Genomic DNA, 24,645 nt, shown 5'->3' with positions numbered 1-24,645 from the left:
TGCTAAGGGCCTCCTGTGTTTCAGGCCCTGTGCTAGGTGTGGGGTGTGTGGCAGGTAGACATGGGGGAAAAAGCCATCCCCACACCTGCCCTCACTGAGTTTACTCTTCAGCTCAAGGAAGAGAATAGAGAACTGAATATTGACCAAGCATAGTAGATGCTGGAAGGAAAAACAGGGAGCACCAATAGACACCCATGTGGGGGGACAATGTGGAGACAGAGATCCTATCAGCTAAGGGGTGATCATCCAGGTGACATTAGAGATGAGAATTCTAAGAACAAGACGTGTTAAAAGGAGTAAAGGATGACTAGAAGCTCCCAGCACTGTGGCTTGTAATAGCAAAACCAGAAATGACACAAATGTCCAAGAACATGGAGCTCTGGTTGTCACACTGTGAGCAGTCTTGTGTCACTTATTGGTATTTGGTGAAGGACAGATTGTGTATACAATGGTGGTCCCAGTAGGCTTCCCCAAGAGCCCAGGTAGGTAGAAGGTTAGAGCATCTAGGCTTGTGTAATTAATTATACTCTGTGACATTTGCACAATAAAATCACCTAACAATGTATTTGCCAGAACATATCCCTGTTTTAAGCAACATGCGTTTGTTCATTAATATAATGAAATACTGTGTGGCAGCAAAAATGAACTGCAGCAGCCTGCCTCAGCACAGATGGATCTCCAAAATATACTGTAGACCAAAAAAACAAGTGAGATAGGATACACAGTATAAATATAAATGTATATATTATATAATGGACACTCCTATACACTTCTGAAAATGAAATACAGTCCTATATGTTGTATAAGAATTTCTTCTTATATAGTAAAAGTTATTGCAAAGGAAAACCAGGGGTCTCTGTATTAGCTAGCTATCCTGTGTACACCCCAGGAATGGGTACCTGGATGGCCTCTGATTCTCAGTCACCGTAATAGCACTGCCACCTCCTGGTATGGGCTAATATGGAAGTTTTGTCTGGACAAATATTCAAGAGTACAATTGCTGGGTCATAGGGTCATAGGTATGTATTCTGGTTCTCTTTTGCACCACGACAATTTACCCTCAACCTAGAGACTTAAAACAAACACTTTGCTTGGTTCATGATTTGTGGAGCCAGGAATTCAGGAAGGGCTCAGCTGTGCAGCTGGTTTCTGAACCACGTACTGTCTCTGAGACAGCTGGGGCTGGAGGTTCCCTTTCAAGATGGCCTCTGCACTCATGTCTGCAAACTTGGTGGCCCTGCCCCTCCTGCCACTCTTTCATGGCATCTCATCCCACAGCTCATCTCATCCTCCAGGACACCTCTCCATGACTAGCTGGATTTCCTCACCGCATGGTGGTTTCAGAGTGATTGGGATCCTTTCATAGCAACTAACTTCTCCCCAAATGATCGCGCCAAGAAAGAGAAAGTGGAAGCTGCTCGTCTTTTAAACCCTGGACCTAGAAATTGACAAAGCGCCACTTCTTCCACAGTTGTTAGTCAAAGCAGTCACGGGCCAGCCCACATTCAGAGAGCGGGTGCTTGGGAGGAAGGGCAAAGAACGGGTGGCTGACTTGTACGTACTTGTATATACTGCCATGTATATTTAACATGACAGATTGCTCTCCAGATGGCAGCTCCAGTCCCGACTCCCCAAAACCATCTCCACATTCCCACCCACATGCCTCTACCCATCCTTTTCAGCTCACCCTTTGCATAGCAAGGTATAAACTTTCTTGTATATGGGCCACTTCATTCAGGCACAAGTATAAATGTAGGAGGACGTTTCAGAAGCAGATAAGCCAGGTGAAGTGCTAGGTGCACTTGCAGCTTGAACAGTTCTTTCCAGCCCTTCACTAAGCCCTGAGTTCCATCTCTTCATAGGAGACTTGGCATCTGAGTACTTCATACCACCTCAACCCACAATAAGGCGGTATAAGCCACCCATCTCCCTGCATGCCCAGCTTCTGCCATGGTTCCCACAGCACATCTCCACATGCACCCCTTAAAACCCAAGTCAATCATGTCCCTCCTCTGCTCAGAAGCCTATGATGGACTCCCACATTTCTCAGAGTTCTGGTGAGGATCTGACCCCATGACCCTTTTCTCCTCATTCCCTCTGCCCTCCCCTTCTCTGTCCCATTCCGGCCCCTGGCAGGACAGCCACACACCAGCATGCCGCTCCCAGGCCTGTGCACCTGCTCTGCCCTCCGCCTGAAACCCTCTGTCCCTCTGAGTTTCTATTGCTCAGCCTTACCTGATCAAACACCACTCTTCCCCACCCACACTCTACCTCTGACACTGCTATGGTTTCTTCATAACATTTCTTCCCTCACGTTGGTATGTTAAGTTGTATATTCGTTTATTGTCCGTATCCTCACCAAATCATAAGTGCAAGCCAGAGGGTCTTGGTTGGACTTGTTTGCTGCAGACCATAAGTACCGGTACAATTGACTTTTAGTAGGGGTTCCAGTTTGAGATGTGCTGGGGGAAATAGTAGGGAGTCCTTGAAGGTTCTTGAGCAGGAGAAGATGAACTGAAAGCATGTGAATCTGACAGTGAGTTTGGGTTAATTCAAGTTATTGAGGTCCACACATTGTTGGTGGGGTACAAGTTGGCTCTCTGGAAAGAAGTTCATGGGGCCTCCCTGGTGGCACAGCGGTTGAGCGCTGGGTTGCGAAGCTGCCCGTGGCCTCTGCAGCGCCGGTTCGATCCTGCTCCCCGGCTGCTCCCCGGCCACTGGAGGAGAGTCCCATACGGTGTGCAGCAGCGCCGGTTCAATCCCCGGCTGCTCCCCGGCCACCGGAGGAGGGTCCCACACAGCGTACTTGGGTCCTTCTGCCTGCTCTGCTCCCTGTTCTGGCTCTGGTGAATTCTCTGGTGAATTCTCTCACCCTCCCGTGCTTCTGACTGTACCCAGTGCTTGTATAAACAAACAAACAAACAAACAAATAAATAAATAAATAAAACATGCCTCTATTAAAAAAAAAGAAGAAGTTCATGGATGACATTTTCTATTTTTTTTCTATTTTTTAAATTTTACTATTTTTTAAATTTTTTTTATTTTTTACATCATTGTTCATTTTTAAACAATATTTGCTTCTCCCCACCCCCTCAGGTGTAGTCCCCAGAGTTTCCTGCCCCAATGCACCTGTGTACCATCACTTCAGTCCCTTGTGCTCCTCCCTCCCTCTGATCCCTCTCCCTCCTCCTCCCCTGCAGGATGTCTCTGATTTATAATTGGGATGACATTTTCTAATGGATAAGTTTTCCCTTATCCACTTTTCTAATATTATTAGCATGGACTAAACTAAAACAAAACAAAAAAAAATTACTAAGGATAAAAGGTAGTGTCTCACGAACAATGATGACACTGATTGCGGCTTCTACTAACATCATAAATTCCAACTCAGAGCCAATAAACATTACAAAGTTTAACTTAGATAAAGTTTTTTTCTTCTAGTTCAGCCTCAGTTTACCCACTGGTGGAATGAAGATAATAACACTGCCCCATATGGTATGTTTGCTAGACACTTGCTAAGTGCCAGACACTGGGCACATTTTAACTCATTCAGTACTCATGGTGATGGCTCACACCACTTAGCAAAATTATCCTCTACCACTGAGTGAGTACTAGTATAATTCTCCTTTCCTGGCAGACGAAAGGGAGGCATAGAGCAATTAAGTAACCTATCTAAGTTTCAACCCTGGGGAGTGGTGGGGCTGGATTTGGACTCCCCGAGTCCTCACTCCCAGGGTAACTTCAAAGGTAGTACCTACCCTGTGGCACATTTTAGGGCAGCCTTGTGCTCACAGGCATGGTGTGGGAGAGGCAGGGGGAGGAGTTGGCCTATTTGAGACTGATCATGTCTATGACCAAACTAAAATGGACACAAAAGGCACAGGAATGAGTTGTGCTGTGACAAGCCCACAGTCCCCTCTGGGCTGCAAACCAAGGGTCCTGAGCTCCCAGATGTCTCCTTTGGAGCATTTTATTATTTACCAATCCTAGAATAATGACTGTGAATAACAATTACAACTATTGCGTATTGACTGGATGCTAAGTATTTCCCCTGCATTTTGAATTTCTCAGCAACCCTAAGTTAGAGACTCACATTCACCTCATTTTACATGCAAAGAGACTGTGCTTACTAGCAGAGCTGGGATTTGATCCCTGTGCCTCTACCTGCTAATGGGTCCATAAGGTCCATTTACTAAAGACTTTCATGCCATTATCTCACTTGATATCCCAGCTACACCTTGAAGGCCAGGCCTGATCATTCACTGATAAGGACACTAAGTTGCAAAGCCCTACCCAAGGCCACACAGCTCTTTGCAACAAATCTGTCCTGCACACCTCCCCCAGAAGTGTCCAGGATGTCACAGCTGGAAGGGACCCGATTTATAGTGCAGGAAGAAGAAAGTCAAGTCTCTGGGTTGCTGGGCAGGGCTCTCAGGCAGTTGCCCAGAGATCCTGTTTACTGGCAGGCCGGAGGCACACCACACCAGGAAGGAGAGGCCCCCAAGGAGATGCCCCATGTTTGCATCTTCAAAGCCTGGTCCTGTGCTCTCCCATCCTCAGGGCTCCCCAGAGGGGCAGCAAGCTGTCACAGCCAAGGAATGTCCTCCAGCTCTGGTCTCTCTGACTTAACCTGGCCTCTCCACTCCTGCCCTTTCCTGACCCCCATCTGCTTCCCCACATGGACAGTGCTGCGTCTGGGCCCCTGCAGCGCAGTCACTCCTGCAGCAAACCGGTATTGCGTGTCAGGTACTATTTTAGGCACTGGGGATACATTCAGGAATAAACAGTGATCCTTGCCCCAGAATATCAACATCACAGGGCAGGGATCACTGTTTATTATTCTTGAATGTATCCCCAGTGCCTAAAATAGTACCTGACATACAATAGTGGTTTGCTGCAGGAGTGAGTGCTCTGCAGGGGCCCAGACGCGGGACTGTCCATGTGGGGAAGCAGATGGGGGTCAGGAAAGGGCAAGAGTAGAAACCATAAATAATAAACACACTAAGAAAAGTGTGTAATACATTAGGCAGTTATAAAGGTCATGGTAAAATTAAAAATTGAGGAAGGCAAGTGGTTTGGGAGTGGGGAGGGTGAGTCACAGTGTCAAATAGGGCAGATAGGGCAAGCGCATCTGAGCAGGAATGTGAGCAAGATAAGGAAGTGAACCAGGCAATACCTGGAGGAAGAGTATTCCAGGCAGTGGAATACTAGCCACAGCAAGTGCAGAGGCCCTGAGGCAGAGAACCTGGTGTCTGAGAAGCAGCCAGGAGGCCAGTGTGGCTGAAGAGAAGCCAGTAAGCATAGAGGGTAGGAGACAGGACAGAGAGTAATAGGGTAGAAAAGGGTGGATCACATAGGACAGTTGCTCTGAGTGAACTGGGAGCCAAAAGAGGATTTGGACCAAAGGAAGGTCATGGTCTCACTTGTGCATTACAGAACCTCTCTGGCTGCTGTGTCAGAGCACATTGAGAGGGAAGAGGGAGCACCCAAGGGGTCCTGTGAGGAGACTGTGGCAATAATCCCAGAGAGAAATGAATGAAGGTGACTTACCTGGGAGATAGCAGTGTCCTAGTCACTAATGCTGCATAGTGGGGTAGCAAGCTACCCCAAAACTCAGCATCTTAAAGCAATAACTAAGCTAACAAATTCAGAGAGGTGTGGCTGGGATGGCTTGTCTCCTGGTTATGTCGTGAGCCTTAGCTGGGAAGAATTGAAGTGTGGAGGTGAATTAACAACTGAGGGCTGGAATGATCTAGAGGCCACTGGACTGGCCTGAAGAGCAGGACTTCCAGCAGGAGCACCTACACATGTGCTCTCCATGTGGCCTGGGCGTCGTAATATGGCGCCTCAGAGCATTTGAGCTTCTTGCGTGGTAGCTCAGGGCTCTGGAATGAGTGCTCCTGTGGACGAGGCAGAACCTGCATCACCTTTCTGCCAATTGCTATTGTTTAAAGCTATCACAAGGGCCTGAATTTGATCCCCGGCTGGCCAGGGAGCTGACCCACATGTCACAGCAGATCTCTCCTGACTTGCCTGCTGCTGCCCTCAGCAGTGTATTTCAGTAGATCTGCCTGTTCCACTCCCCACTCTGTTTCTGGTGAATCCTCTCACCACTACCCCCCACCCCTCCACACCTCTGGTGAACACCCCAGTTCTTGTATGCATTGAATAAATAAATCTTTAAAAAAATTGAAAAAATAATAAAGTCATCACAAGCCCACCCAGACTTAAGGGGAAGGAAGGGACATGAACCCCTCTCCATGGGGCCATGTTCTAAACCCACTACAAGGCCCTTAGCATCTTCAAGGCAAATTGGAAGTTTTTGTGTTAGCTGATGCAGGAGGCACTGGGAGGGAGGGTGTCGGAGAGGTGTTGTTCACCAGGGCTCACGGCCCCAGTGACCAGAGCAATTACCAGCTTCTGTGGGTCAGCCAGAGAAGAGAGCACCAGTGCCCCCTGGCTAGTCAAGGCAGGCCTCCTGGAGGAAGTGATGCATTAGCTGCTTCTTAGAGAGAGAGGGGTGAGCCCAGAGAAATGGGAGAGAGGTCCCAGGACACAGAAAATTGGGAGCACTAACAATGCAGGCAGGAGAGGGTGCTTGAGAGTTCAAATACTTTGGGTTGGAATCCTGCCCCACCCCTTCTAGGGAGTGACATTAGGCGGCCCATCTTGCTCTCAGGCTGGGTATGCTGTAAAATAGAAGTGATAACCATTGCATTGCCTTCAGGTGACAAAATGCACTCAAGCTTCCTCCCAGATCTAACGAAAATCAATCTGTCAGTTCTGACTAAGAAATTATTTATGGTGGTCATCTGACTTGGGCTCCTGGGTGCTCCAATGAGAAAAGAGGGAGAAGCCCACTGCTACCCAGCACAGAAGGGGAGGGCCTGAGTGGCCCCCCACGGACCTGCCACTGCCTGACTCCTCCTTGTCTGCTCTCACTCCTTGCCCCTCAGTTCATTGGGGAAGGGGTGTCACTTCTTCCATGTACGTGCGCCCATCCCATCCAAGGAATCCTGGGAGACCTCCAGTGGGGATCACCTGACCCAGAAGTGGCGCCTGGAAGATGGGGGGTGGGGTGGCCTGTGCCCCAATAAGGACTCCCCCCTGCCTGCTTTCTCCATGTCCCTGTTCAGCAGGAATTCCTCAGTCCAGCATGGAGTTCCGGTGGATTTTATGGGCCAGTCACAGCAGACAAATGGAGAAGAAAAACATCCCTCTGGAGCCCTGCTTAGCTCTCAAAATCTGATTTCCGCTCAGCCGGAAGGAGCCTGGACTGCTTTAACCCTCTGTGGGAGGGGACCAGGAGTCTGATTCTAGATCCTCCTCGCTCCCTGCCTGCCTCCCCACAACACTGACTCAATTTCTTCCACGGTCCTACTCTGGCCCCCACCTGCCCTGGAGCCCAGCTCCTCGCACCCCTTTGCAGAACTGCCTCAAAGACCCCAGTCCTGGTCTAGCATTGACAGCAAAGCAGCCGCTCCCTGTGAGCCTACTGTGTGCCAGGTGTCATAAACGCGGGCTCCTGGGGGCCTGGAGAGCACGGTGGGACGGAACATGGCTATGGGTCTCTGACAGAAATGGATTTGAGATCCAGTTCTACCTGTTTTACTTTGTAAGATCTTAGACACAGTCCCTTGGCCTCACCAGGTCTGAGTTTCCTCATCTGTAAAAGGGGTTTAATCCTATCTTATAGGATTGGTGTGCAGAGTCAAGGAGATCAGGTATGTAATGAGCTTAGCATTCAGTCCTTTGTGAAGAATAATTGTTGGTATTGCCAGTCCCCTGCCCCAACAAACCCGACAGGCATCATCACTCCCATTTTATAAATGAGAAAAAGAGAGACTCCCAGGAAGCACCTTTCCCGGCTCCAGGCCTCTCTCGTTCCTACGCTTAATCAGAACTGCAAGCCCTGAGTTTATTAAGCAATTCAGTCAGTCCTGATTATTTGAAGAGTCCACATTTGCGAGTTCACCTACTTGCTAAAATTCATTTGCACCCCAAAGTGTGTGCTTGCTGGTCTTCCATGGTGACACAGGGACATGTGCAGAGTGACCAAAGCTGCTGAGCTGGACCAAGGGGACACTCTGCCTTCTTATTCCTGCTCTCACACTATGAACACATGTCCTTTTTGTTGTTTGTTTACTACCAGGCTTTGCAAATCTTTGTGCTTTTTGTTGGTGATGTCGCCAGCTAAAAGGGCCTCGCACCCAGTGCTGAGATCTGCCTATGTGGTGCGGTCAGCTCTGTTCAGTTGTGAGAACAGGGCGGTTGGCCACCAGGCCTATGTGAATGAACCAACAGTAATATTAAATAAGGTGACCTTCTATGAAGCAATCTGCAGGCTCTGCAGGATGAGTTCGATCCCCGACCGGCCAGGGAACAACCCACATGGTACGGGAGACCTCTCCTCACTCGCTGGCTGCTCTCCTCAGCATTGTACTTCAGTCAATCTGCCTGTTCTGTTCCCCACCCTGTATCTGGCAAATCCTCTCACCCCCTGCATCTCTGGCCTGTACCCCAGCTCTTGTAAGCATAAATAAAAATAAATCTTTAAAAAATAAATAAATAAATAAATAAATAAATAAATAAATAAATAAATAAATAAATAAAATAAGGTGACCTTAAACAGAAACACACAGGAAACAAGGTTATGTGGTGAAAATGTGACCAGAGGCTCACAGAAACCTAACCATTTATTTCCCTCCAGAAGCAATGGTTGAGCATTTGCTAACTCAGTGTTTGCCATGACTTCATAGAATATAATTAGAGCAAAAAAAAAAAAAAATCAATTAAACTTTGAGGTTTTTGGAACTTTCAAGTGTGAAATAATATTTCAGGAGGCAGCACAGTGAGCTACAGTTGCAAATAGTATTGCTTGCTAATGCATAAATTACTTCACAAGTTAGTGGCTTAAAGCGACCATTTTCTTACGCTCACAGCTCAGGACTCATAATGGATACAGCACAGAAGGCTGTCACAGCTCCTTGATGTCAAAGGCTTTGCCTGGAAGACTACAAGATGGGATAACTCAACAACAGCTGAGTCTGGAATCAGGAAGGAGCATGTCTGTCCCCTGGGCTGGGAGAACCGGAAGAACCTTACAACCAATCAGAAGCATCTTTACCTGGCTCTGGTTGTGACCTGGGTATCCTCCCAGTGTGGTGGCCACAGGGCATTTGAACTGGTTACCTGGCCACTCTGAGCTCCAAGCAAGAGGACTCCAGCGAAAAAGGCTTTTCTGACCCAGTCTCTGAAATCACACAGGACTACTTCTGCTTAAGTCAACTAGTCAGAGCAGCCACCAGGCTGCCCAGACTGAACGGGAGGGGATATAAACCCCACTCTTGATGGGAAGACAGGGGATTGTTGTTAAATAAACCAGCACAGCTATTAACAGACTTCAGATAATTAGAAATCCAGATCCAAATACTCCTGCACCTTCTCCTAGCTGGGCAATTGGTGGGCAAGTTTCCTAACTCCTCAAAGCTCTAATTTCCTTTTCCATAACATGATTGTAATTACAGCCCCCAGTTTCTAGGAGGGTGATGATGAAATGGGACAAGAGGTATAAAGTAACTATTTCAGTACCTGCACACAGTGCGGTTGTACATTATTCATTATGAAACTGGGTGTATTGGTAACCACTTGCACTTGGCTACATGTAAAAGAAACCCAACAGAGTGACAGCACCAATTAGGAGATGTTTCAGTTTCAAGAGGTTAGAAACTAGTGTGCCTGCTCAGAGAACGCATCAATGACGGAGCTGCCCTGACTTCACTCTGCCCTTCTGAGCATGCGATTTTTGTTCTCATGGCACCAATGGCCACTCTATATCTAGAAACTGCATCTCCATTCCAGGCAGGAAGAAGGTGAAGGGTGAAGGTGAAGGTGAAGGGCAAAATCTGCCATTTCATCTGAGGAAATAAACCTCAGACCATCTGTCTTCATCTCATTGGCCAGAATGAGTCACATGGCCACCCCTAGCTGCAGTGAAGGCTGAGGACAGGAGTATTTATAGCTAGATACACTGCTGCCCTAGAGAAATTGGGATTTTCCTGATAGATGGCAGCAGGGGTGGGGGAGGTGATAGTGTGAGGCAGAATCCGCATCGCACTCCAAGAGAGCAACCCACACACGCACCTGTTGTGCCAGCATCACCACTGACCTTTGAGCACAGACTAAAACACAACTGCCTCACAGGGCTCCCTCAGTTAAGGCAGCTGAAATTTGATCCAGGAAACCTCCCTCAGGAAGTCTTCCAGACTGCTCTGGGTCTCTGACCTCACTTTCTCTCTGAAATCTTGTCTGCGATGGGATACCAAATCTGGACTGGGGGGCGGGGTGGGGGGTGGCGGAGGGATGTGAGTAATATGAGCTGTTGATGTCAGAGTTCTCTGGGGCCCACTCTCCAACTTGCACTCCCCCCTGCACCCCCTCCACCCCACCCCACTGCAGGCACTGTCTAGCCTGCAAAGGGGAAAAGAATTGCCTCTGGGCACAGTGAGCAGCTGAGCTCAGGATGGACCCTCTGCCCCTACTGTCTCTGGGATTTTCAACAGGCCTCCTGCTGTGTCCAAAGAACTTAAGCAGTGGTTTCATTTAGCATCATCTGGACTACAACATTCTAGTGACTGTGCCCCCTGGCAATGGCATCTCAAACAATCCAAGTCAGGTGGGTACCTGGGTAGGCTAAGTTATTTAGCACTTCCTCCAACTTGAAAGTCTTTAAACATCAAGTCAATATTTGTTTAGAGATGGCACTGGAGAAGGGCACCCACCGCAGCATCAGCCTTCCATTACAAAGCAATTCTGCTCTGGCCCCAGACTTGCATCCTCTACTCAGCAAAAGCAGAGTTTTACAGCTGGCAGATCTACTCTCCTTAGAGCAGTTCCGTGAGCATCTCAGCCTAAGCCACCCAGAAGTGGGGCCCTTCCATACTCACCTGTTCCACAACAACTTATCAAATAATTCCTGTCCACTCCCTAGCTGTGTGACCTTAGGCAAGTCACTTAACCTCTCTATTACTTGGTCTATTCATCTGTAAAGTGGGAACATTCATAGTACACTCATAGCTCAGGGGGATGCTCTGAGATTAAATGAGAAAATGCATACAAGTGCTGAGAAGGAGGCCTGGCATGTAGTTATCCCTCTATAATACTATTATTATTTCAATTCTTATTGCACTTTGCTTGACAGAAGTGCCAGAAAATATTTTCCCCCTGACATGTTACATTTTTTTTTAAGAATTTATTTATTTATTTATTTATTGAGGCATGCTTTATTTATTTATTTGCTTGTTTGTTTGTTTGTTTGTTTGTTTATACATGCACTGGGTACAGTCAGAAGCACGGGAGGGTGAGAGAATTCACCAGAGCCAGAGCGGGGAGCAGAGCAGGCAGAAGGACCTAAGTACACTGCAGAGGGGAGCAGCGGGCGGCAGGAGAGGTCTGCGCGCCATGTGGGACCCTCCTCCGGTGGCCGGGGAGCAGCCGGGGATTGAACCGGCGCCTCAGGCACGGGCAGCTTCGCAACCCAGCGCTCAACCGCCGCGCCACCGGGGAGGCCCCCACATATTACATTTCTAATGATATTTTAGCATCCTTGGAAAGAGGGGCTCTGGAGAAATGCTAGGAAGTTCCCTTCTTAACTTGGCTCTGCCTAGTAACCAACACCCACCTGCTCTTTCTCTCCTATCAGACATGATTTCAAGAAAGAATGGGGTACCCACTTGCACTCAGGAGACTATCACTGAGTGCCTGGAGACATGTCTGCTAAACTGTAATCTCTATTAGAGATTTGGTGGGAGGGTTTGGAGAGAATAGGTCTGTGGTCAAATAAACTTAGAAAATGCAGATTAAAATGAAACCTAGTGGGTGCATTTGCTGTAGGATTCCTCAGAGCCTTAGCATGTCAATTCCAGGTCTCTAGAAGGGGAAACAGAATGCAACTTCCCAGACTTTTTTTTTATCATGGAAACCTGGGCATCTCTCAGAGCAACATTTCCCAGGAATTCACTCTTGAAAATTATGACCTGAGGGGGGCCTCTGAGGAACTGAACTCTAGTGATGACATCAAAGGCACCAGCCTACACTGGAAGACACGCAGGAGGTCATTGCAGTTTCCTAAGTAACCTAAACCTGGTGTCTTTACGTAAAGATAGTTTAAACATTTAACACACTCATTTTGATAGGGGCTAGGGAGGAAGAGCAAGGCACCACACCCAGGGTCGGAATCCACACATACACACAGCATATGCCGCACGTACCCACTATGTGATTAATGATCTGTCCTCTTTACACTAAAACTCTTGTTTTCCACTGAGATTCCCACCCTGATGATGCCCGAGTGAGTGCCAGACAGTGATGCCATTGGATGTACCAGGGTCAAGATAACTGGGAGGCTGATAACAAGTTCTGAGGACTGAACACGACTAACACCAGGAACAGCAGCTGGCGGGCTGTTTGCTTATGCCTGTCTTTCTCTAACCCATCAGAAAAAGGCCAGCTCAAGATGACGAAATGGCCTCTTCAGGGTGCTATGCTCCCCATTGTTTCAGGTCAATGGTCGGTGAGCTAAAAAATAAAAGTGTTTATAGATTCAATTCCTCTCTCTGTTATTGGCTTTTTGGTTGGTAGTGACAGGCAGCAGAATCCAGGCCTATTCCAGTAACAATTTGACAGATACTTCTGGATGTTTATTCTATGTCAGATTTTGATCTGCGGCTTGATTTTATCCTCTAAATATTTCAATGGAAAATTGCCATCATGCCAAATTCTGCTCCTACCACTTGCTGGTTGTGAGATCTTAAGACATTCCTTTAAGGATTAAATAACGATGACAGCTAACACACTTATACAGCACAGACCATGCGCTAGAATTATTACAAACACTACAAACACATCCCACTCATCTAATCCTCACTATCCTGTGTAGGCAGGCTCTATGATGAGCCCTGTTTTATAGGTAAGGAAACTGAGGCACAGAGAAATTCTGCAAATTTTCCAAAATCACATGGCTGGTAAGTGACAGAGTTGAACCCAGGAAGTCAGACTTCAGAATCTGCAAACTTAACCACGTGACACGGCTTTATATCCAGAGCTGACACCCAGGGCAGACAGCACTGTATAAATTCCTTCCTCTTCTTTGCTAATAGAAACCCGGTATTCAGACGGGTCTGTGGTTGCCAAAGATTACCTTTCTCGGCCTTCTTTTCAGTTATGTATCATCAAATGTCCTGACAAGGTCTGGACAACAGGACAGGGGCAGAAGTGAGGCTGTAACTCCCAGCAACTCCTCCCAGGCTGAAGTGCCCTTTCTTCAGCCTCTTTCTCCTTTTTGCCAGTTGAAAGGCAGATGGGATGGTTTCAGCAGCCTTTTTGGTCCATGAGACAACGCAGGGAGTGGAAGACACATGTGGGGGAGAAAAAAGACTCTTCTGGGTCCCTGCCACATGTCTGCGTTAGTTAACTGATGTTGCATAACAAAACACCCTAAACTTAGTGGCCTATGATGCCAGGAATTATTTATTATCTTTATCTTCCTTTCTTTATTACCTATGTTATTTTTCATAGTTCATAGCTCATAGTGGGTCAGGAGTTCAGGATCCACAACCAAGAAGGTCACTCAAACAACTAGCAAGCCAGTGCTGACTATCCTGGGGATGTCAGCTCCTCTTTACAAAGGCCTCTCCACACGACAACGTGAATGTCCTCAGGGCACAGTAGCTGCTGTCTCCCGAGTGAGTGATTCAAGGAGAACAAAGCAGAAGCTCAAAGCCTTTATCAGCTCAATTCAGAAGTCACACACTGTCACTTCTGCCTTAGTCTCTTGGTGACACAGACTCTATTGATTTATTTATCTATTCTTTCACCAATACTACTCTGTGGCTTTACTGCAGCTTTACAGTAAATGTTGAAGTTGGGGAGGGCCAATTCCTCTGATTTTGTTCTTCTCCCTCAATATTGTGTTGACTGTACAGGGTCTACTTCCATATTTTTAATGCATGTCTTTAAATATTTATATTCCTTATAAAATCTGGGGTGCTGATTTGTGTGCATGGGATATTAATTTACACAAATGGTCATGTCTGTAGATCTGGTCAAAGGGAAAGGACTTTATGTGAAAGAGGTTACTACCAGGAGACAAGGATGACTGGGGGCCATCTTGGAGGTTGGCTCCCACACAACAGAATGGCTGGGGGCAGTGGGGAGAGGGGGCTCAATGGGATGGGATAAAGGGGAAGAAGTCAAACTCCACTGTGGTCAAAACTACAAGACTTTGCACCCAAGTGTGGGAGGAGGCATGGTGTGCTTCACTGAGAAGCACATTGAACTTTGGCAGAGGAGTAGGGTTGCCCGGTCAGACCCAAAGGACAGGCCTTGCATAAACCAGGGATGACAGCTGGACAAAGATTCAGAAAAGTGCAAAGCTGGGGTCTCAGAGGAACTCCACGTGTTTCAGTGGGACTGAAGCCCAAGGTGGCCTGGTCAGGGAGGCAGGGCCAACTGCTAGTCTCAAACCTACAGGAGCTTCCTCTCTTACTTGGTGAACTCCTACTCAGTTCTCACCAGCCTCTGGGTTGCCTGAGAGCCCATGTGGTTGGGGAAGAAGTTTGACTGACCTGGCCTACTGTGTGATCACTTGTTCCTCTCAGAACCTCAGTTTTTTCATCTGTAAAGTGGGCAAAATAACTATACCAACCTGGGAAGGTTGTGATGGGGAGGAAGGGTCTGCCCCATGAAGCTTATGTTCTAATAGGCAGATAAATATTCCCACTGCTGTCTACCCCAGTGCCCAGAAGTGTGCCTGGCACCTGGCAGGTGCTAATTAACATTGTAGATAAATGAATTTGCAAAGAAGCAAAGCAGGGTAAGGAGGAGAGGGAGAGCAGAAGGAGGTGCTGGGGGAAAAAGGGGCAGTTGGTATTTTAGTCTGAGAAGACCAAACAGATTTCTCAGTCAGAGAAGTCAGAGAAGGCCTCCCTGAGAGGGGAGATTGGAAGGAAGTGGGGGAATAAGGTAAGGGACTATCCGGGGACAGATGAGATAGACAAGGGTGGCCTCTAGGGATAGCGAGGAGTCTTGTGTGGCTAGAGCAGAGCAAAGGATGGAGGACAGGAATTGCCAAAGTCCCTTGTGTGGGCAGGTTGAGAATGTGGCAGAAGCCCACACCCCACTCCCATAGACAAGATCTAGAACAGAGGCAAAGTTGCTCAGTAGCACCCTAGACAGGCTCCTTGGCCCACAGTCTGGTCCTAGCCACACCAGCACAAACTTCTGTTGGGTACAAAGCACTTACTGTATACCAGTCCCTGGCCTTATTAGCATAAACTCATGGAACCATCAACAGCCTCACCAGTAGGTACTATTATTGTCTTCACTTTTCAGAGCCGGAAACACACTCCAAGATACAGCAAACCTTGGGCCGGAACCAGGTCTCTCTGATGCCAGACCCTGGCTTGCTCTACTGCATTGTCCTAGAACTCTGTTTACAGCTCGCCTTCCCCTTTCAACACTGCAAAAGGCCTGTCTCAGACTCATTCATGGTTTTATTTTCCTCACAGGGTCCCCTGTGTCAAAACCTGTCTGAGCTGTGAATGAATGAATGAGCCTACCAAGTAAGCCCCCTCTGGCTTTTGGGCCCAGTTCACACCCTGTTTTGCTTCTCCAGGTCTAGCTGGGATGGGGAGGGGGCTGGACAGAGGAATTTCAAGCTTCCTGAGGATTGAGAGCAGAAGAGAGGGGGAGAAGGGGGAGAAAGTGAAAGTGAAGGGGAGCCAGGAGCCCCTGTGAGGAGGCGCAGACAGGGAAGGAAATCTCCCGGTAATAATTCATCAGCTCAGGAAGCAGCAGCCTGGCCTGGGGCTGCGTGTGGGACTGGCCTGTGGGGAGGGGGCCACGCAGGCTAAATCTCCTCCTCCCCAAAGCCCAGTCTGGCTGGGGTCACGGTCAAATGGTGGAGATGGGGGTGGGGCGGAGCCAGGTGTGGGAACAGATTTGCCTGCAGACCCTGGGGGCTAAAGACTTAGGAGGCTGCTCTCCCAGCAGCCAAGGGAAATCCTTCAGCCGCCCCCCCCAGGCCCCCAATCTTGTCCTGGGTCAGCAAAGCACAGAATGGCAGAGGTGGGAGGCATCTTCCAGAAAACTGAGATGGAGACAAAATGTACCTACAAAAATTTCAATCCCACTTCCTGCGCTTTCTTTGTCACACTGGCTGCCATTTGGGCTGAAGAGAAAGTTATTGTCAAGGCCAAGTGGATGCAGGCTTAGCCAGTCCTCAGGATAGAGATGGGAAGGGGTATGAGCAGCATGGGGACGCCGGCAGCCGTCATCAGCTCAATAATTCTTTCCAGGGCCTCTGAGGAGTTTCCTGAATCTAAGGTTTCCTGAAGGAAGGAAGACATTGAGGAAAGACAGCCTGTGTGTGTGTGTGTGTGTGTGTGTGTGTGTGTGTGTGTGTGTGTGTGTGTGTGTGTTAGGGGTGGCATTCCAAGCAGAGAGGGTGGGGGGTGGGACACAGATTCAGACCCTGCAGCTGTCCAGGGTGACATTGTGGGGAGTGAAGGAGAGAAAATGGGGGTGGAGAATATGGGAGATGGAAAGGGGGCGATAGTGAAACCACACAGACTGGGGCTACTGCCCCCACTCACCGCATGTAACACTGAAGGCCAAAGCTCTTCTTATCTGTAAATCGTGGACACTCCCCCCACAACTTCAATAGGGAGCAGCAAAAATCAGTAGAATTCAATATGTGTCTGGCACACAGTAGGGCCTCAGGCAAAATGTCAACACTGCGAGGGCAGAAGGGTTGTTTTGTTCAAGTCTCTAACCTCAGCTCAAAACCATGCCTGGCACATAGTAGGGAATCTGACAAACCCTTGTTGAATGAATAAAGGGAGCTACTGGAGTTTCTGTTTTGTTTTTGTTTTGCTTTTGCTTTCAAAAGATTGTCGTCAGGGATGTGACACTGTCGAATCCTTATTTGGAAAGAGTGTCTCTTTTCTCCCCATGTTCGGCATTGATCCCACCCTCTTCTACATCACGCAGAGCACAGGGCCCCATTCTAGATTTCTAAATTAGAATAAGGGAATCCAGGAATCTATCATGTCAGAAGCCCTGCTCCCCGATGCTCACTCAAACGAAAGTTGCAGAACCACGGAATTAGAATTTAAGTGTGAAAAACCCGGAGCTAGTTTCTCTGCAATCCTCTTTCAGAACGAGAAAACTGGATCTGATCCCAGTCTCCGCGAGGATCTAGGCGGAGGATTAGCATTTCGGATTTGGGCTCACTCGGGGCTCCCTGTCCAGACCCCAGCAAGCGTGGAACAGCCCGTCGGGACTTCAGGGCGGGCCACCAACTCGCGGGCCGCTTTCAACCTGGGGCACGGAGGGCGGCGGGCGCGTCGCCATTGGCCGAGGCGCGGGGTGCGTCTCCCCATTGGCCGGAGCGGAGCCTCCCGCCCCGGCCGGGGCGGCCTCGCGAGTGGCCCCTCCTCCGGCTATAAGGCGGCCGCCGGCGGGGCCGTGGGAGCGCGCGGGAGCGCAGTGCTGGGCGCGGTGAGCGCAGGACGCGGCGCACCGAGGGACGCGGACGGGCGCCCATGGCGTTCGCGCTGCTGCGCCCCGTCGGCGCGCACGTGCTGTACCCCGACGTGCGGCTGCTGAGCGAGGACGAGGAGAACCGAAGCGAGAGCGACGCGTCGGACCAGTCGTTCGGCTGCTGCGAGGGCCTGGAGGCGGCGCGGCGCGGCCCGGGGCCCGGGGGCGGGCGGCGGGCGGGCGGCGGCGCCGGCCCGGTGGTGGTGGTGCGGCAGCGGCAGGCGGCCAACGCGCGGGAGCGGGACCGCACGCAGAGCGTGAACACGGCCTTCACGGCGCTGCGCACGCTCATCCCCACCGAGCCGGTGGACCGCAAGCTCTCCAAGATCGAGACGCTGCGCCTGGCGTCCAGCTACATCGCACACCTGGCCAACGTGCTGCTGCTGGGCGACGCGGCGGAGGACGGGCAGCCGTGCTTCCGTGCGGCCGGCAGTGCCAAGAGCGCAGCCCCTGCCACCCCCGACGGCGGCCGCCAGCCGCGCTCCATCTGCACCTTCTGCCTCAGCAACCAGCGCAAGGGGGTGAGTGTGCGGCGCCCAGCACTAAAGCCTGGGTCAGGGGATGGCTGAGGTCGGGCCTATCCGGGCGGGCGCAAAAGAGAGGCAGGGGTCAGAGCAGGGATCACAGTGAACACGGGGAAGCGTCGTGGAGTTAGTCAGAAGTGCTCCAGGCCCAGGACTTGGTGTGGTACAGATCCACTTGTTTAATGTCCCCCACAAAAGAAGAAGTGCAGGAAAGCCCAGAGCTCAGGCATGATTTCCAGGAGAGATTGCTCGTGAAGGGACACCCTCCCCTGCCCCCCCAACGGAGGGAGCACTGGAAGAGGACTCACAGGAGGTGATAACAAAGGCCATCATGTATTGAGCTCTGCTTCTCGCTTTTTACCTTCATTAAGAAGCTGGGCAGGCAGGCAGTTATCTGCCCGTTTTATTACTGATGCCCTCTGAGGCTGGCACGGGTGTGAGCACATGCCACCTTTACTCCCCTGGGAAGCCAGAGTGCAGGCACTGGGTTTGCTGAATTTGTGTTGCCTGGAGTTACCCCTTCTGTAAAATAATCTTCCCGCTCCTTAGATCTGACCCAAGAACAGGATGATGTTAAGAAAAGATGATGTACATGTCCAACCAAAAGCCTGAGGTGCCAGCTGATGAGCAGTGGGGGTGAAGAGGGGGGTCCCTGAGGGTACCCAGACCAAGAGAGATGGAGTGTTGGGGGCACTGTTGAGTCAGCTGGGCAGAGCTGAAGTTCAGCTCCTGTGGTGCCTCCTAGGTGAGGAAACCACCTGGCTAGTGGTGGATGGATGGAGCTGGAAGCTGCTGAGGTTAGGGGGAAGGGGGCTTCTCCTGGATGAAAGCTGGTTCTCCTCCTCCTCCTCAAGGAACCTGCTCTTCCCTCCCTGCCTTTCCCTGTCTGTTCTGGGCTTTTCCTACGGTGAGGAAGCTTGTCTCTGTGACAGCCCTGGATTCCAGCAGCTACCATTTACATCTGGGGAAACTGAGTCTGAGCAAGTCCCTGACAGGTCCACAGACTTTTAGAAGGTAAAAGAACCTTGGGGGGGGGGGGAGGTTAGGCCTCTGAGTCCCCTAGGCTTTGATTCTTATGGCTGCTCAAGGTCCCCTGCTTCACTCTGTTGTGGAGAAACCTGTTTCCTGGCTTCAGATCACCCCCTTCCGGCTCATCAGACTCCTAACCTGACCTCTCACCCTCATGGCTGCTGCGCTTTCCCTGAGTCCTTCTTAGGTTTGGCCTTGTACTCTCTCAAGATTCCTGCTCTCAAGAGCAGCCTCGTGGGCCCTGGTCAGTGCTGGCCTGGGAAGTTGGTGTGGGCCTTCAGGCATCCTTCCTGGGACGTGAAGGCTGACTAGGGCCTTGGTGGTTCTCCCCAACTGTCTTTTATCCATTAATCAGTTCACCAAACTTCACCCAGCAGCTGCATTTTGACAACATTGAGAACATTCCCCAAGAAGCAGGTTGTGGATCCCCACGCACCAGCAGCAGAGCAGGACAGGGCGACAAAGGCGAGGGTGTGTGGTCTGAAGGGAGAGGGAGCAGCAAGGGATTTTGGGACCCAGAGGAAGGCCCCAACCCCAGGACTAAATTCCTGATGGATGCTCGGAACAGAGGCCAACAGATGAGGGGCTGAGAAGGGCGTACCAGGAACAGAACACAGTAAGAGTTAAGGCCAGAAAACATGACCTAGAGAAGGAAAAGGGGAGACATTAAAGATAGTGGAACCCAGAGGGGAGATGAAGACTGGCCAGTGACAGCCAACGCAGCGTCTTTGTGCGCGCTGAGCATCTGAGCTGAACCATCTCCTCCGCATTATCAGGAAAATCCCTCAGCCGCAGAAAGGAGGTGCCGTGGTTATCCCCACCTGCTTTGACATCTGTCACTGGTTCAGAGACATGCAGTCCCTGATAGAGTCAGGGTTTAAACTCAGGCCTGCCTGATTGGGAGGTGGGAAAGGTTAGTGTGGAAGGGTGGTCTGTCACTGCCCACCGCACCGCAGGTGGGCTCGGGGCTTCTCTGCTTGGCTTTCAGTCTGACCCACAGTTCACGGGCCACACCTGGGTCTGGCTGCTTCCCTGGGATCTGTCTTCGGGACCAAGAACCCAGCCAAATTTGGCCACAGAAGCCATGTTCTCCACCCCACAGGTTCCCACAGAGACAGGCGAAAGGGGTGATCCTTCTTCCTTCTGGAAGAAGACTGGCTATCTTAGAGAGCCTCTGGGGGGCTCCCTTTTGAGCTGTGGAGGCCAGAGAGCTCCAAGACTCCAGAACCTGCCCCTTTGCTCTGAGCCACAACCACCCTCCCTGACTGGTCTGATGTTGGAGTCACCAAGGAAACAGCTCCCTGTATCATCTTCCTGTTTAAGGAGGGGGTTAGTGTGGCCCTCTGTGGTAGAACTCACAAGTGAGAGATGGAAACGGGTCTTGTCTCTGCCCTGTTTTCCCTTTTGTCACCTGGGTGTGGGGGGTTAGAGAGGATTATCTTGCCCAGTTGGTGTGCCCACTTAGAAGCAGGAGGAACACAGACTATGGTGGCACCGGTGAGGATTCCTTGCCAGATGATGCTGATCATGATACTTATGAACGTCCATTGAGCACTTACTATGTTCTGACCCTTGGAAAGGGCTTTACCTGTGTTCATGTGTTTAATCTGCATAGCAGGTCCACCTGGTGCTGGGTGGAAACTGAGGCTGAGTGAGCTCACTTGCCTGAGATCCAAACAGTAGTCCAAGGCGAGCAGCAATCGAAGCACAGCTCTGTCTCTCTGGAGTGGATCTCCTAACCTCGGTGCTTCCCAGAGCCCTTGGTGCTGAGTTCCTCAGGGATAAAGAAGCCGGGGCCTATGTATGGCCTCTTCTAAGTGTTTTTGGCCCTTGACAAGCTTCTCTCACAGCTGGATTCGCAATCGATTGCTCCCTAGGGTGGCAAGTGGAATCATTTGTCCCCATTTCATAGATGAAGAAACTGAGGTGCAAGGAGGTAAATAGGCCCAGCATTCTCTTGGGGCCCAGGGCTCCATCTGACCCCCAGTCTTGGGGTGGAGGTGGCTCTTCTTGTCCCTGAGGACCTAGAGTGAAAAGGTGGAAGGTCAGCTTTCTAGTCCTCAACCTCAACACCACTCCCCTCCCTTCCCCCATCTGCCCTTCTCAGACACTCCTGCCAGAGTTTGCCTGAGAAGCCCAAGCCCCAGGCTCTGCTGGGACTATGGCCTCAGCCCTCAAAATAGCCCTGCCTGTGAATGAACACACTGTCCCTTGGCCCGGAGAGCCTCCAGGGAAACTGCGCTCACATCTGGATGGATCTGCCCCAACCTGGGTCCAGTAGCGGAGGGAGGCAGGGGGCAGAGCTCCCAGACAGTCATCTTTCTCTAGATGGCTGAGAATGATGCCTGTCCCATCACCTCCTGGCCAGGCTTGAGGGGGTGGGGGTGAGCATTTACAGTGGAATTTCAGATTCTACTGTGACCTAGAAACAGGGCAGACTATTAGACACCATGGACTTAAGAGCCTGGCATTTAAACCAACAGGCTGGGTGCCTCTGGCCCAGTCATTGAATGACTGGCCTCAAAAGATGGGGTGCTTCAGGGCCTCCCCGGTGGCGCAGCGGTTGAGCGCTGGGTTGCGAAGCTGCCCGTGGCCTCTGCGGCTCCGGTTCAATCCCCGGCTGCTCCCCGGCCACCGGAGGAGGGTCCCGCATGGCGCACAGACCTCTCCTGCCGCCCGCTGCTCCCCTCAGCAGTGTACTTCGGTCCTTCTGCCTGCTCTGCTCCCCGCTCTGGCTCTGGTGAATTCTCTCACCCTCCCGTGCTTCTGACTGTACCCAGTGCATGTATAAACAAAACAAACAAACAAACAAACAAACAAATAAATAAAATACGTGCCTCTTTAAAAAAAAAAAAAAAAAGATGGGGTGCTTCAAAATCTGTGATGTTAGTGGGTGATATTGAGGGCAAAACCTACATATCAGAGCTCGAGTACTGGATAGAGACCACCTCTGCCAGGTGCAGGACGGGTGGCTTCAGGCGCTGCCACCATTAGCTCTTCTTCACCACTGATTCAAGCAGCACTGGCTGGCATTGCTCCCTGTCAGTCTCTGGGCTGAAACTGAGGCCACAGAGTGAAGGCGTTTCCCTACTATCCCCTGAGCTACCAGTCTAGGCGGGGACAAGAGAGGCATAATCCTCCCTTTCTGACAAATAAATCACAGCCACACAGAAAAGATCTCAGCTTTATCCTGATGGAATCTCTCCAGGAAGGGAGGAAGTGCTAGACCTTTGCAGGAATAGAAAAAGTGGCCCTTATTCCCAGGGAGATGGGACCAGAGAGAGCTGTTCCTTCATACACGCCGAATGAAGACAGGGAGGCCAGAGGTCCACAATCTTTTTGAGGTCAGTGACTAATCACTGGACATACAGTCAAGCAATGGGGAGAGCTGCTGCAGGGTTGTTTTGCCCTTCATGTAAATATTATGATTTCAAATGTATTGGATTTTTTTTTTTTTTTTTTTTTAAGATTTATTTATTTATACAAGGACTGGGTACAGTCAGAAGCGCAGGAGGGTGAGAGAATTCACCAGAGCCAGAGCGGGGAGCAGAGCAGGCAGAAGGACCGAAGGACACTGCTGAGGGGAGCAGCGGGCGGCAGGAGAGGTCTGCGCGCCATGTGGGACCCTCCTCCGGTGGCCGGGGAGCAGCCGGGGATCGAACCGGCGCTGCAGAGGCCGCGGGCAGCTTCGCCACCCAGCGCTCAACCGCTGCGCCACCGGGGAGGCCCTGTATTGGATTTTTTTAAGCAAAAATTCAGATGGGGAGGAAACAAAAAAGATGAAAAAGTATAAATAACATTAAAAACTGGGCCTCCCTGGTGGCACAAGGGGTTAAGTCTCAGCACTATAAAGCTATTTGCAGCCACTGCAGCACGAGTTCAATCCCCAGCCAGGGAGCTACCCACATGGTGCAGCAGACCTCTCCTGACTCGCCCCCTGCTCCCCTCAGCAGTGTATTTCAGTCATTCCACCTGTTTTGTTCCCCACTCTGTCTCTGGTGAATCCTGTCATCCCCCACACCTCTGGCCTACACCCCAGCTCTTGCATGCATAAATAAATAAAAAATTAAAAATTTAAAGAAGACTTTAAAGAAACTTCTGCACTTTGCTTTTGTCCTTGAATGATGTTATCTCCACCCCATCCTCATCAATACACACAGTTTCTTCTCCCTTCTACTGCATAAACTTTATTGCGTGACTGTGATTTTTATAGCAAGCCCCCTAAGACGCCATTAGTTAGTTTCAGTGTTCTTGGTGATGTGGTCAAATGTACCAATACCTCTTTTTCCCTTCCTGCAGGGTGGCCGGCGTGACCTGGGGGGCAGCTGCTTGAAGGTGAGGGGGGTGACCCCACTACGAATGTCAAGGAGATGAGCCTGGACCCCTGTGCCACTTGCTCCAAGCAGGATCCTGGAGAAGGAAGCCAGAGGCCAGCAAAGACCCCAAGAGCTCAGCCCAGCCCTCTTTTGTCTGAGGATCGGAGTACAATGGCCTGGGCCCATGACCTTCAGGGCAGGCCCTTTGGGACATCTCCACCCCACTCTGAGGAGCTGTGAGGACTCATCCAGCAGGCCCCAACCCTGGCTGGTCAGAGATTGGGCAGAACTTTTGGAAAAACAAAGACTGTTGATGACAGAGGATGTGTGCATGCCTGTGTATAAGTGTGTGTGTGTGTGTGTGTGTGTGTGTGTATGCACGCATGTGTGTGTGTGTGAGAGAGAGAGAGAAAATTGGTGGGTTTAAAATAAAAGATATTTTTAAATAAAAGATGTTCCCAGCTGCAGAAGGGAAGGGCCTGGGGAATCAGGAATCAAAAATGACCCCCCCTCTCCTGGACCTTGGGAGAAGCACAGACGTCACAGGTGCTGCCCTGTGCCCTGGGCAGGATCAGGCTAAGGGAAGGCTGGGAGACCCCTTTCCAAAAATAGAGATACCCAAGCTTTCCTCATAGTCTTCTTGGACAACTGTTAGGTGTCCACTGTGGTTGGTAAGGAATCTTAATTTTATTTATTGATGATTAATACATTCATTCACATGGTTCAGAATTCACAAGAGAGAAGATGGTGGAAACCTCCCTCCCCCGTGTCTCCCGCACCAGTAGGCAGCCTCGGCCACCAGCTTTTTGCGACATCCCCATTTTCCATGACTGACCAAGCAAATACAGGAAAAGATATATTGATTCAAATACATATTACAAAATATATTAATAATAATATTAATTATTAAAATATATCAATGTATTATATGCTTAAATCATGCAAATGATTATTAATGATAAGCATATATTAACATAAATATATATGTATGCATTTCTGTCCAGTCTTTACACAAACAGAAGCATATTATACACTTTCTCCTCTTGCATTTTTTTTCTTGCATCTTTTTTCCTTAATCTGGCTTGGCTCTCATGCCAAGTCAGTACACAAGAGGTCCACGCCTTTAGCTGCATATTCTGCTTCATGAACGTACCATTCTTTAAATGATGCCTTAT

At 50.0% G+C, this 24,645-nt stretch overlaps 1 protein-coding gene across 1 annotated transcript; it reads left to right on the top strand.

Annotated features, from left to right (window-relative positions):
* The first annotated feature begins 17,531 nt into the window (after positions 1-17,531).
* On the top strand, positions 17,532-24,313 carry TCF15 (transcription factor 15). The gene is made up of 2 exons (XM_037521250.2): positions 17,532-18,122; positions 23,454-24,313. The coding sequence occupies exons 1-2, from the start codon at positions 17,604-17,606 to the stop codon at positions 23,526-23,528; spliced, it is 594 nt and encodes a 197-aa protein (XP_037377147.1). The 5' UTR covers positions 17,532-17,603; the 3' UTR covers positions 23,529-24,313.
* Positions 24,314-24,645: the final 332 nt, after the last annotated feature.

The sequence above is a fragment of the Talpa occidentalis genome, unplaced genomic scaffold (genome assembly GCF_014898055.3).
Source record: "Talpa occidentalis isolate TD23 unplaced genomic scaffold, MPIMG_talOcc4v2.1 talOcc4.10, whole genome shotgun sequence".
In the NCBI taxonomy this organism is placed as follows: domain Eukaryota; kingdom Metazoa; phylum Chordata; class Mammalia; order Eulipotyphla; family Talpidae; genus Talpa; species Talpa occidentalis.
This window is presented reverse-complemented; position numbering and strand designations above follow the sequence as displayed.

Bases quoted from the DNA above. Each gene is read 5' to 3' on its own strand.
- TCF15 (XM_037521250.2), top strand. From the start codon at position 17,604: ATGGCGTTCGCGCTGCTGCGCCCCGTCGGCGCGCACGTGCTGTACCCC. The intron at 18,123-23,453 runs GTGAGTGTGCGG...CCCTTCCTGCAG, and splicing joins TCAGCAACCAGCGCAAGGGG to GGTGGCCGGCGTGACCTGGG.